The sequence below is a fragment of the Neofelis nebulosa genome, chromosome 4 (genome assembly GCF_028018385.1).
Source record: "Neofelis nebulosa isolate mNeoNeb1 chromosome 4, mNeoNeb1.pri, whole genome shotgun sequence".
NCBI lineage: Eukaryota > Metazoa > Chordata > Mammalia > Carnivora > Felidae > Neofelis > Neofelis nebulosa.
In genome coordinates, this window is record NC_080785.1 from 5,825,289 (window position 1) to 5,838,161 (window position 12,873).

Sequence of the window (12,873 nt, forward strand, 5' to 3'; positions counted from 1 at the left end):
GGCATAGGAGCATCGGGCCACTTGACCACGGTGTTCATCTTTCAGGGCTCAGCGTCATTGACCTGTCTTCATTTGCTACTTGCCGATTCTCCCTTGGGTGATCTCCAGCCTTATTTTCAAACCTTGTTCCTATTGAATTTTCAGTGAGATTGGGAGCTCACACTTGAAAGATTTTGTGGCGTCTTCGTAAAATTTTCTGTGGCTGATCTTCCACAAAATGGAAACGGAACTCTTAAACCATAATTTTCACGTATGTTTCGGAAGGAACTTTTCCTCTGAGCGAGAGCCACCGCCACCGCTGCCCCTCTCGACCACTGTGGTTACAGAAACGTAGGTACTGGATGCCTCTTTTTAACTGTTGAATTTTGTACTCGAGAACGGTGGTCGTGCAGTGTTACACTTGGTGTTGGTGACACTTCTCGTTTCTCCTCTCCTTCTGAGCTGACCTGCTGGGCTCCTTCTCTTCCTGCCTCCCCGTAATTCCTAATTGCGGATATTTTCTAAAGCTTAGCCTTTGGCCTTCTTCCCGTCCGTGTGGCTGCTCTTGCCCAACTTCATGTTCACACTCTCCTTTCTGTCCTCCTCCTTGTCCTTAGGCCCCTGCCAGTTGAAAGTCTAGACTTTCAGAATCCTACTCCTGGATCACCTTAGTGATGGAGAGTTCCCTGCATCAGTCACCTCTGACAGAATTAGTCACTCTTTCTCTGCACCCGTTAATGCCCTTATGGCACTTTTCATGCTGCATTCTCATTAGTCGTAAGGCAGCGTTTCTCCGCTGGGAGCCATTTTGCCCCCTCGCGCCCCCCCCCCCCCCCGGCCCAGGGGACATTTGACAACATCTGGAGATATTTTGGGTCACAGCTAGAAGGGCAGGGTGGTTCTGGTGTCTGGCGGGCAGAGGCCAGGGATGCTGCTTAATAGCCTACAGGGTACAGGACGGTCTCTACAACAAAAAGTCACCTAGCCTAAAATGTCACTAGTGCCAGGGTTGAGAAATGCTGTTATGGGGGGATCTGAATCTCTGGCTAGATTTTGAGTTCTCTGAGGGAGAAGGTAGAGACTGTATCCTACTCATCTTTGTATCTTACACACACACACGCACACACACACACCTTTCCCATCACGCCAGGGCCAAACACACCTGGTTCATAATAGACGCTCACGTTGGTGAAACCGCATCCACGCTGGCGACTGTGGCTGAAGACCTTCGGGCCCGTGCAGGCAGGACGCAGGGAGGCCTCTGCTCAGCTGAGCACTGGTGTCTTCTCAGGACTTCCAGAGTGAGGCCTGGAGCTGTAGTTTCTGTTTGTAAACTATGTTCGACCATATCCTTGAAGAACAAAACCTTGGGACGCCTGGGTGGCTCAGTCGGTTCAGCGTCCAGCCCTTGATTTCGGCTCAGGTCACGATCTCATGGTTTGTAAGTTCGGGCCCCACCTCGGGCTCCGTGCTGATGGTGCAGCACCTGCTTGGGATTCTCTTCCCCTCTCTCTGCCCCTCTCCTGCTCGCTCTCTCTGTCTCTCTCTGAAAAATAAATAAACTTTAAAAAAAAAAAAAAAAAACCAGAATCTTGCCATTTGCAACATGGAGGGCTCCAGAGCGAATTATGCTAAGTGAAGTAAGTCAGAGAAAGACACATAACATGTGATTTCACCCATGTGTGGAATTTAAGAAACAAAACAGCTGAACATAAGGGGAAACAAAAAGAGGCAAAACATAAAACAGACTCTTAAGGGTAGAGAGCGAAGCGAAGGGGGCTGGAGGGAGGTGGGCGGAGGGATGGGCTAGATGGGGGATGGGCATTAAGGAGGGCACTTGTGATGAGCACTGGGGGTTGTATGGAAGTGATGAGTCACTCATTCTCCTCGTGAAACTAATATCACACCGTATGTTAACTGGAACTTAAAAACTTGAAACAAACAAAAAAAAACCCACGCCCTCACCTTCCCTTGACCTTCGGTTCGGCTTTCCTCTCTGGTGTGGATATTTACTGCTCCGTCACCTAGCATCAGAACTGGGCGGGGGTGGGGGACTTTTTACGTACCGGTCTCTCTCTCCCTCCTGTTAAATTAATCTCTGAACCTTTCGGTCCTTCTTCCTGTGGCCCCTGTATCCCCCCGATCACGGTTCTAGACCTCACCACCCGAGACTCGGTTTCCCATCTGGCGCTGGTGCTGTGAAAGCCTCCTCCTTAGAGCCTTACCATCACGTCATTCGCTACTCAAACCCATCAGGGCTGACCCGGCCTCGTCTCCCGGGCCAGGCAGCCCCCGGGCCACGGGGCGGTCGAGTGAGCATGAGGCCACGTTGGTCCCCAGCCCTCACTCCAGCCCTGCGTGTCCTCCGTGTTCCTTGAGCAGGGGCGAGTCTTTCCTCCCCAGGCCTTACTCGAGTTTTTCTGCTTTTTGTAAAGCCCACTCGCCATGCGGGCCCGGCTGAAATCTTCCTCCTCGACACTTCCCTGGCCTGACCTCTGGTCGTCTCTACCTTGTGTGTGTCCCCGTACTCAGCCTTTTAGAGGGTGACCTCCTACAGTTGACTGTTGAACAACACGCTAACTCTGGGGAAGTCACACATTACGCGCAGATTTTCGACGGCGCGGGGGTCGGCACCCCTGACCCCGCGTCGCTCTAGGGTCGGTGGCATTTTTATCTAAGACTGCCTTGGTGCTGCTGCCGTCTGTATTTTGAGCTCCAAGGAGAGGCCACGTTTTCTTACTTCAGGTGCCCCCTTGAGTCCCAGCACAACGCTGATAGAAGTAAGGCGTAGTGATTTTTTGAAACACTGAGCCGGGAGGGGAGGCCACAGGGGGGCGCCGCGGAGAACCACCGTCTTGGGCCAGGCCCTCTATTTCCTGTTCTCTCCTGGGATGCTCACAGAAGCCGTATCTGGAGGGCGTTTGCACGCACTCGTCTTGGAAGGGAAGCAGATGGAGAGGTTAAATAACTTGGCCAAGAAAAGCAACTAAGAAAGTGGTAGGGCAGGCCTCGAGATTTGAAACAAAGCTGAACAACTCCAAAGTGACTTTGTATTATGCTGCGCTGTTTAACCCTCCAGGTATTTTATGCCCTTCCTACCCTGGGGAAACAGGTCGATACGGTCCAGGCACAAATTGACCTAACAGCTTTATTTTAGCACGATGTAACCACTTGTCCTTTTTAAATTAGAGATGCTAAACATTTTCTGTACCCTGAAAAAGAGGGAATTGGGCATGTATGTCCATACGTGTTTTAAAATTTAAGCGGATCAGAAATGTTTCTATTAGATTCATGAAAATATTACCCTAGTTTATGTTTTAAACGTAAACACTTTTTATCTTTTTAAGTAATCTCTACGCCGAGTGTGGGGCTCCGACTCACAACCCTGACACCGAGAGTCCCGTGCCCCACTAACTGAGCCAGCCAGGCACCCCTATTGTGTTTTAAGTTTAGAAAACATTTATCTTTCAAGAAACGTAGAGCACTTTATGTTTCTAATTTATATTTCCAGTATTTCTGAATTATCTTGACTGTTTCCATCTGCCGAATTATGGGACTCCACAGTAGTTGTGAAATCATTTTTTTCTTATGTTGTATATGTTAACGTTTGTAAATAAGAATTTTTCTCGTTTGCAGGTACAGATCTATGAATTAGAGGAACATAAGATTGAAACATGGAGGGGTAAGCACTATTGGGTGTTAAAAATCTTTTAGGATCAGGAAAAAAATGTGTGTAAAACACGTCTTAGCTTCGCAGATCCTTTTCTCTTTGCTTAAGAAATTATGTGATTAAAACATTTATTTCTATTTTAATCTTGAATAGTGTGCTATTATTATTGTAAACACCATCCGTTCTGTTTACTAGGGGATCCTATAACAAGTCCCCACACTAAGGCTGGGATAGAAAGACAGTGAACTAACCAGTGCCCCGGTCACTGCCCCCCTGCTAAGGATTACCCTCCTTGCCCACAGATTTATCTGTCTATAGAAAATGCACCAGGCGAGTGCTTAAGATGAACAAAATTAAGGATCTGTTCTTAAATTTAATCATTATTTCTTTATAATGGAGAAACACAGAACAAACGAACCTTAAACTAGAAGGTGTGAATAAAATGACATGAAAAAGGAACCCTTCGAAGTCACAGTACCTTTTCCGCAATGGATCCATTTTTTAAATTCTGATTTCACGATCGTGAAATTGTTCTGTCTTAGCGAGCCCCGTCGTGCTGGATTGATGGAGGGGGCAAAGGGCCCGTCACTGGGATGGGACAGGACTCACTGAGGAAGGCAGTCGGACCGACATTGAGGAGAGGCCTTTGTAGGGTGTTCAGAGAAGAGCCTGGCTAGAAATGGAGGGACCGGTAGATAGAAATTTTTTGATTAATAATTTGCTTGGAATGATGAGCAACCTTTGTGACCAGCAGCCGCAGAATCCAAACATCCGTGGGAATTCTCTAAAGGGCTAGCGGCTCTTTCAGTCCATTTGACTTGGAAGCTTCGCTGAGCGATATATTTGATTTAGAATGGCTTTGTCAAGTCAAACAAAACAGAGTCAACATGGGATCTGTATCTTAGCACTGCCTATTAGGAAGTGAATATATAACTTAACACCAAGACAGATCTTCCTGATCAGATTCTACTGCATTATAAGTAACGTTAGACTAAGATTTAAGTATATTTACAGTTTGACGTGAGATGGTGCTCAGTGGTAGTAATGGTAACGTCAAGATACTTCTTCATGCTTTCTGTATAGAAACCTCCGCGAGGCAGATTTCATTACAGTGGGTCTTTAGGAAGATAGTTTCTACAGACTCCCAAGATCCCCAAGATGCAGGTTTTGAGCATGAGTTTGGGGAAACAAAGCTTAAGCACATTTAAAGGACAAAGTCTGTTGTAACTTTTATTTTCTATTTTAACTTGTGAAAATTAGTTTTAAAGGATTCTATGAACACTTCTGTCTTAAGGGTGATAGTAATTTGCTAATATTCTAGTGACCTCTGCTGGTTTTGATTTTTTACATCAGATTGCTTGAATATTCTTCTCATTTTTACAACATCTATTGTAATACCGTTTTTAAATATTTAATTTTTCCACAAAGGCAACACCCCGAAAGCAGCTTTTATAAGTTGTTTAAAATAGTCCTAACTCTAATTTATCCGGTAGTGTTCAGTAAATTGCATTCATTTGCTTTTGGTTTTTAATCCTTCTAATTGTTGTCTGTAAATTGAAGAGTAGTTTAATTTATGTAATAATTACAAACAGCAAATGGGTTGTTACTAACTGCATATTTTCTTTCTATAAAAACAGAGCTTTATTTACAAGAAACATTTAAGCCTTTAGTGAATATATCTCCAGATGCAAGGTAAACTTGTAAAGTTTTTCTCCTTTGAAAACATTCATTCAGATTCTTGTTTTGTTTTCATGATTGCTAGGTTTTTCATCTAGATAGGGGCCAGCCAGCCCTCCCTGATTTCAGATATTGAATTCAGTAGATGTAGAGGCAATAGAAATCAGCCGGTGTTTGTCCAGAGGATTGATAATGGGCTGGGAGGAGGGTCACGTTAAGCAGTTTTAAAATCCCGATCACCAGCAGCACAAACCATCCGGGGAGCTCTGCCTCCGACCTGTTAGATCGCCTTTGGAGGGTGGTGCCCAGGAACGTGCATTCCGGAAGCTCCCCCAGGGGTTCTAGCATGCCCTGAGGTTGAAGGTCACTCTCCGTTAGACATGGGTCAGGAGGTCATCGGAAGAACGCGTCACCCCTCGGGAGTCCTCTAGCGCATACGTTTTGACCCAGGCCTTCTGGGGCGGCTCCGGCAGACCCGGGAAGGGCCCGAGCAGCCCCGAAGGGGGTCGCAGTGAGTCCGCTGCGGGGCGGGGCCGGGCCCGAGCTCCTGGTCGCTGGTGTGGTCCCTTCGCAGTCCTGTCGTTCTCAAACAGCAGCATTGAACACGGTTAGAACCTCCTCTCCTAGAGATCCGTAGCTTGCGCTTGTATCTGAGATTGACACAGACTGGGAACAATCAAGACCTCTTGCTGAGATACCCAACGTAAAACTTTTCCCAAACACTGCTTTGAGTCAAGTCAACCTTTTATTGCTGTGATGTGAAAACACTGAAAATGCTTCTAAAGCAGGGGTGGTCCAGAGCGTTTTACATTTTTCCTTAAAGCCTCCTAACAACTTTGATGGCTTTTCCCGCAGCCTCTTCGATGCTGTATACTCGTTGATCAAAAATAAAATCCACAGATTGCCAGTTATTGACCCTATCAGTGGGAATGCACTTTATATACTTACCCACAAAAGAATCCTCAAGTTCCTCCAGCTTTTTGTAAGTAGTTTTTAGTGTTTCTAAAGACGTAGTTGCATCTACTTTAACTAATTTACTTCAAGTAAATTGGCTCCTGTCACCCTCAGTGGAAGTGGTTCGCTTTGGCATTGCGATTGTTAGGAGGTCTCCATCGTTGCTAAGCTGCACTTTCTCAATTTACTGCATTCTCCAAGTTGATTCCATGTAAGAAGCAGTCGCCTTTCAGGGCAAGTGTCAAAATACTCAACACGCTTGAAATTCTCTATTTAAGTTAGAATGTTTCATCACCTAAAACAAGAGGGCAGGAAAGCAATCTGCAAGTCAGTCTCTTTGAGACACTGCTATCTTAAGATCGGTTGAGCCAGTATTTACAGCAAATTGCCTTAACGATGCTTTATCGGTATCATGGTTGCAGAAACATTCAAACAATACCGTCCCCAGGATTATCTTATTGGAAATTACAGCGATAGAAAAACCCACAGCGAATAGAATTTTGGCACAAGAATACCATGTTGGTCCAAATTCGGGCTGTGTTACCGGTAGGTTTTCTCAACTGCGTTTGAAACGAGACATCTTCCTAATCATCCCGAACGTTGGCCTCCTTGGTCAATACTAAAGGCGCCGAAGGACCCGAGTTTTTACAAGAGGGCTTTAATTTTTCCCCTTCAGATTACATGCCCTGGATTTGCAGTTAGCCGTCGTTGGTCAGCTAGGACCAGTAGGAGGCCTCATTCGTGGTCCCGAAGAGACGACACGTGAAGTCATGTTTTTACGGAATGTAGTAGACATTAAAAATCGACCTCAGATGCGCTTCCTACCGCATCAGTTAAGGAAATAAAACGGCGCTCTAGCGCGACGCAGAGAGGCGGGCATCCCGACCTCAGCTTTGCCAGACAGAAGCACCGAGGGGTCCGTAGTTGGGAGAATCAAGCCAGTCCTGCATTTTCATAGTTTACCTGGGAAACTAACACTCTTCACGATTAAATAATTGCTAAGACAAAAGGTAGGAAATTGACAAAAAAGCAGGCAGTAGAAAGACAGTGTAGGGGACAGTCAGGGACGGATAGTGCTGGGTAGACGTCTCCCCTGTCAGGCACAGACCCCGGGTCTGCTGTGCGCTGAACAGGCTGTTGCCCCAGTATCCCAGTTGAGTGGGACCCAGGACGGGGCCGTGTACCCAGGGCCCGCAGGTGCCAGCCTTTTAGCCCACCCACCCCCTAGAGCAATCGCACTGAAGTGACAGTAATCGCCATAGCTGAAGACTCTTCAGCATTTGTCACGTGGCAGGTACCGTCCTGCCCGTGTCACACGACACCTCTAATCCTCGCCTCCACCCTCTCAGGTAGGTATTTTTACGCGTCCCCACCTTCGAGGCAGTGAAACTGAGGTGGAGCGACTGCCAGCTCGCTGCCGGCAGTGGCTGAGAGGCTCCCGATGGGCGGCCTCTCGGCCTCCCTGCCTCCGCGGCCCTGTCGGGCGGTGTCGAGGCTCCTCTGTGCGGAGGCGCCCGGCTCAGAGACTTAAGCCTGCCCCGGGTCTCCCAGATGTTCCTGGTCGAGTCCAGCCCGTTTTCACGGCTGCACCGCTGCGGATGCGAAGGAACAGTGGGAGGCGGGCCTTGGTGTCCTCCTCTTCCGTAAAAAGTCGAGGAGGTGCCCTCTGCCAGTACAGCCTTACATTTGGGCCAATATGGTAATGAAGTCATGCTCTCAGAATATTCACCTAGAGGTTTTCAGATTAAAATACAGGATTTTAAATAAAACTTCAGACCCTGATGTTTACTGATCCGAGATCATTTTCTGAGGCAGAAGTGGCCTTTCCCTTGGAGACCGTTGACAGTTAGCCTGAGCGTACAATATGGAACAGGGGTTGTCCTGCATCACGATGGGCTAGATGACCTAATAGGTCTTTCTTTTTTTTCTCTAAATTTCTAGGATTCTCATGATTTGAATATTGATGAACTCTTTGACTTGAACATTTTGTTTCTTCTAATTGTTCATCTTTTCCTGATAATTATAAGGTACAGCAGGAGGACGGAATCAACTATACCCTTTATACAAGGTGGATTTTTGAAACCGTAGACCTTATTTTGTCTTAGTCAAACACGACCCTAGACTCCTCTCTTCTGACTTCTCCCTCCTCCTCTAAAACAGCCCATGAAAAGAAAAGCGAACTTTTAAAGGTTCTTGCAATTCTGTTGGCCTGTTCTGTGCCCCTCGTAATCACAAGGTGGAGTCCTCAGGATGTGGGGGGTGGGGGGGGGCTGGGGTGAGGACTAGCTTAGCTCAGACAGCTCTCCTGAGAGGCTCTGGGTTTGGAAACGCGTGGGTTCTTGGTAGATATTCCTTAATGCCGACAGCAGGACCAGGAATTTAAGATAAATATCTAAGGATACAGGATTCTTGGTGGCTATGGGTCTGAACTTCCAGAGAGACCTCTTGTTCCCTCTTCTGTCCACGTTTTCCGTGGGTGAAGAGAAGGGGAACGTTACACTGTGTGAGTGCCTTGTAGTGTTTTACTAAGTCGTTGAATAGAAGCGTAGACCCGTAAACCGGTTTGAACGCAGACTGCAGTTCCTATGTGTAGCATTTCCGTGTTCGTTCGGACATCTGGGTAGATGGTCAGAAAACCGCTAACTGTAATCTGTGATACGTAGTGTTTTGTTTCAAGTGTGGACATGTGCACATTGAAAAGGTCTGCTCGGGCTCTAGAGCATTTGTGTTTATCTTCTGCTTAGATGTCTGATATGCCAAAGCCTGCCTTCATGAAGCAGAACCTAGACGCCCTTGGCATCGGGACCTACCACAACATCGCCTTCATCCACCCGGACACTCCCATCATTAAAGCCTTGAACGTCTTTGTAGAAAGACGAGTGTCGGCCTTGCCTGTGGTGGATGAGTCAGGTCTGTGGGTTTGGTCAGACAGAGACCACGCTTTGTCTCCTTGGGGCAAACTGACTGCTAAGCGGTCAGCAGATCAGACTGGGTGGGTGGCCAGCAAGAGGGGTGGGGATGAAAGTTTCAGACATGGCGGATCGAGTCAGCACCGAGCAGCACTCGGGTTAGCAAGGACTTGGACCTGGCTTATTTCTACACTGGCTGTTAAGATGGGATTTCACGTCCGTTTAAAATCAGACAAGTTTGTTTAATCGCTAGTAAGCATCTGGCTAAGACTAATTTTAAATGGTATTTTTTTTTGTCTCTAAGACCTGTTTTTTTCTAACATTTGTTTTCATTTTTAGGAAAAGTTGTAGATATTTATTCCAAATTTGATGTCATTGTAAGTACTTTTAATTTTGTTACACCTGTCGTCTAGAATGCATTTAAAACAGATTCGTGGGGCGCCTGGGTGGCTCAGTCAGTTAAGCATCCGACTTTGGCTCAGGTCATGATCTCACGATTTGTGAGTTCGAGCCCCGTGTCCGGCTCTGTGCTGACAGCTCAGAGCCTGGAGCCTGCTTCGGATTCTGTGTCTCCTTCTCTCTCTGCCCCTCAGAAATAAATAAGTGTAAAATAGGTACATTAATCTGCTTGTGGTTTTCCCTCATTACTAGCTTTTGTGAACGTGAGGACCGGAGGATTCTGCAGACTGCCCAGAGTTACTGTGCTTAACATCCCCTGGGTTAGCAGTGAATAACATATTAGCATTTTATGGTTTTTCCAGTCTATGTGTAGTTTATCCATTACTACAGCATGTGTGAATATTATAGACGGTCCTATTTCTGTGGGCAAGACATTATTTATTCCATGTGCTTAGTGCACACAGTAAATCAGGGGCCACTTCAGGGGTTATAATCATCTCATTGTTTTACTGATTGGGAACAGCTGTTCTAAAGAAAACAGCAAATATATTCGTTATTTAAAAATTTTTTTTAATGTTTATTTTTGAGAGAAAGAGAGACAGGGCACGAGCGGGGGAGGGGCAGAGAAAGAGGGAGACACAGAATGGGAAGCAGGCTCCAGGCTCTGAGCTGTCAGCACAGAGCCCGATGCGGGTCTTGAACCCACAGACTGCGAGATCATGACCTGAACCAAAGTCGGATGCTCAACCGACTGAGCCACCCAGGCACCCCCATATTAGAGTTAGTTAAAGTCCTGTTTCGAGGGCTCTGGTTTTGATCCCTGGTGCAAATCTGCTAGATGTAATGCTACATCTTTCTACTGAATGCTTTTTCGCCCCATTCATTTTAAATGCACTTCCTTAGAGTTTTCTAGTATCTCTAAGAAAGGAAACCAAAATTCTGGAAGCCCCAAACGTGCTCTGCATTTTTTACCCTAATATTGATCCCGCCGTTAAATATAACTTGGCAGCTAGCTGTGTCTCTTGTCTCATGCATTCTGCTTAACATAACAGGCATCAAAAAAATCTGCCAATTAGAATTTGGTTGGGTAGGACCCTCTGAGGTTAAAGCCACATGGGTCTGTGGGGGGCTCGTCTGGCCTGTTCTTCCTTCACGGTCTTGACCTGGCGGGTCCCTCTGCGCCTTCCTGGCGAAAACCTTGCCCCCTGGGCAGGGGCTCACAGGGAGGGTCTACTGTTGCAGGCACCCTAGGGTGCTTCTCACCCTTTACAAATGTTAGTCTAAGGCTTGGGGGGGGGGGGGGGAGGTAGTCTTCCGTGGGACAAGCAGGCAAAATTTAACAGGGTTTGTCGTAATTAAGGTATATCTCGTAAGCTCTGTGCTGACAGCTCGGAGCCCGGAGCCTGCTTCGGATTCTGTGTCTCCCCCTCTCTCTGCCCCTCCCCCACTCATGCTCGGTCTCTGTCTCAAAAATAGATTAAAAAAATTTTTTTAAAAGATAAACAATGTCTTTAAAAATCAGGTCACTTTAAACTTACTAATCTTGGTTATTAAATAGGCGAGCTGAAATCAAAGGACATAATTCACCGTCCCTTTATTACAGAACCTTGCTGCTGAGAAGACGTACAATAACCTAGACATCACAGTGACCCAGGCCCTTCAGCACCGCTCACAGTACTTTGAGGGCGTCGTGAAGTGCAGTAAGCTGGAAATACTGGAGACCATCGTGGACAGAATAGTGCGGGCCGAGGTGAGGCAGCCGGGCCAGATCACCCCCTCCCCTCCCACCCCTGCGCACGCCTGCTGCACCGGGTCCTTGCTCGAGGTGCGCGGGGATCCCGAGTCACAGCGTCAGCCAGTGCGATCGGAGATCACGCCCTCCCCGTGTTGCTTGACACATAGTAGGTCATCTGGAAATGCTCACTACAGTGAACTGATAAGTGCAGTGTCATAGTGGAGTCAAACTGGTCAGAAACTTTCATGGTTTAAAAAGCACATAACTAAGAAAACAAATGTCCCAAGCGTTTTAGGTCCCATTAGGGGATTGACGAACTTAAAATTGTGTCATTGTATACCGCTGTAACAAAGGGAATGGTCACTCAAAACATCCTTTGATCTTCATAAGTCAATGTTCTCGCTTTCCTGATCGAGATCAGAGTAGATGGTCGAATAACTTCGTCTCCTGACCCTCTGCACTCTGGTGCCCGCGTACGTGAGGGTTTTGAGTATACTTCGGATAACGCTTCCGATAAAAGATGAGCGAGATCAGCATATAACGTATCTAATCCAGGATCCCCACTCCCGGAATCTTTCCTTCCCTTCCTCATTAGACAGGGATGGGAATGTTAGCCGTTTATCACTGTCCAGGACTGACATACCGTGTTCTTTCTGGAACTGCCCCGAAGTAGGCAGAATCAATTCATAATGATACATCTGCTTTGGTCATTCTTATTATAAATCTGAGAATACAGCCCACGAAGAAAAGCCCCTGATTAGTTCGTAGGCTACTAACAGGCGATCCTAACGTTACATGTGAAGCAGGGGGTTGCACCCTCTCGGGAGCCATCTTACAGAAACAGCCCTGTCTTCATCCTTGCGTGTTGAAGACTTCACCTTGGTGTGGGCTCACCCGCGGGGCCTCCCCCCGCTACCACTGTTCACAGCTTTTGAAACGTATTTCACTTAGAATCTCAGTAGGAACTCTTTCCTTTTTCCACTTGAGTTTAGTACCCATCACTCTTGTTCTCCAAAGAGTTTTAGTGGACTTGGGAATACATCTTTACTTTTTATGAAGGTCCATAGAATTATGGGCCTTTCGAAGATCATAGGCAGAAATAGGTAAGACCCTTCTTCCTAATTATCTATAAGGACAGTGCACATCCACGTGATGAGATCCTTTACAACGAGAAATGTCCTAGAAGGTACAGAAAAAACATTAACAATGTATTACCAAGAGAAAAAGCCACTTACCGTATGTGGCGTGAGTATATTCATTTACCTGCTCACGTGTATAGAAAAGAGGCCAGAAAGACCCGCGCCACAGCAGTAGCCGTGGCTGGTCCTGGGTGGCGGAGTTCTGGTTGGCGTGGGGAACACCGTCTGGTGCTCCTCCGTCCTGAGCTCTCTTGTCTGAGCATATATTATTCTCGGGCAAAAGAGAAAAGCAATTGGCTCGTCTTTTCGGCCCATCTGGCAAGCGATAGAAATTTCTTTGTAATAGGAAATAGGTCATTGAGGAAAAAGATGTAATTTAACACTTTTCTCAAGTTACCCATTTTGACTTTT

At 46.7% G+C, this 12,873-nt stretch overlaps 1 protein-coding gene across 12 annotated transcripts in view; it reads left to right on the top strand.

The window, feature by feature from the left end:
- Positions 1–12,873, top strand: part of PRKAG2 (protein kinase AMP-activated non-catalytic subunit gamma 2) — a 261,150-nt gene that overhangs the window by 239,092 nt on the left and 9,185 nt on the right. For all 12 annotated transcript variants that reach the window (XM_058723747.1, XM_058723752.1, XM_058723748.1 and 9 more), the window contains 6 exons: positions 3,616–3,661; positions 5,287–5,341; positions 6,182–6,308; positions 9,025–9,190; positions 9,529–9,566; positions 11,192–11,338. In XM_058723747.1, the coding sequence (XP_058579730.1) occupies positions 3,616–3,661; positions 5,287–5,341; positions 6,182–6,308; positions 9,025–9,190; positions 9,529–9,566; positions 11,192–11,338 (579 nt within the window). The remainder of the gene's footprint in view (positions 1–3,615; positions 3,662–5,286; positions 5,342–6,181; positions 6,309–9,024; positions 9,191–9,528; positions 9,567–11,191; positions 11,339–12,873) is intronic.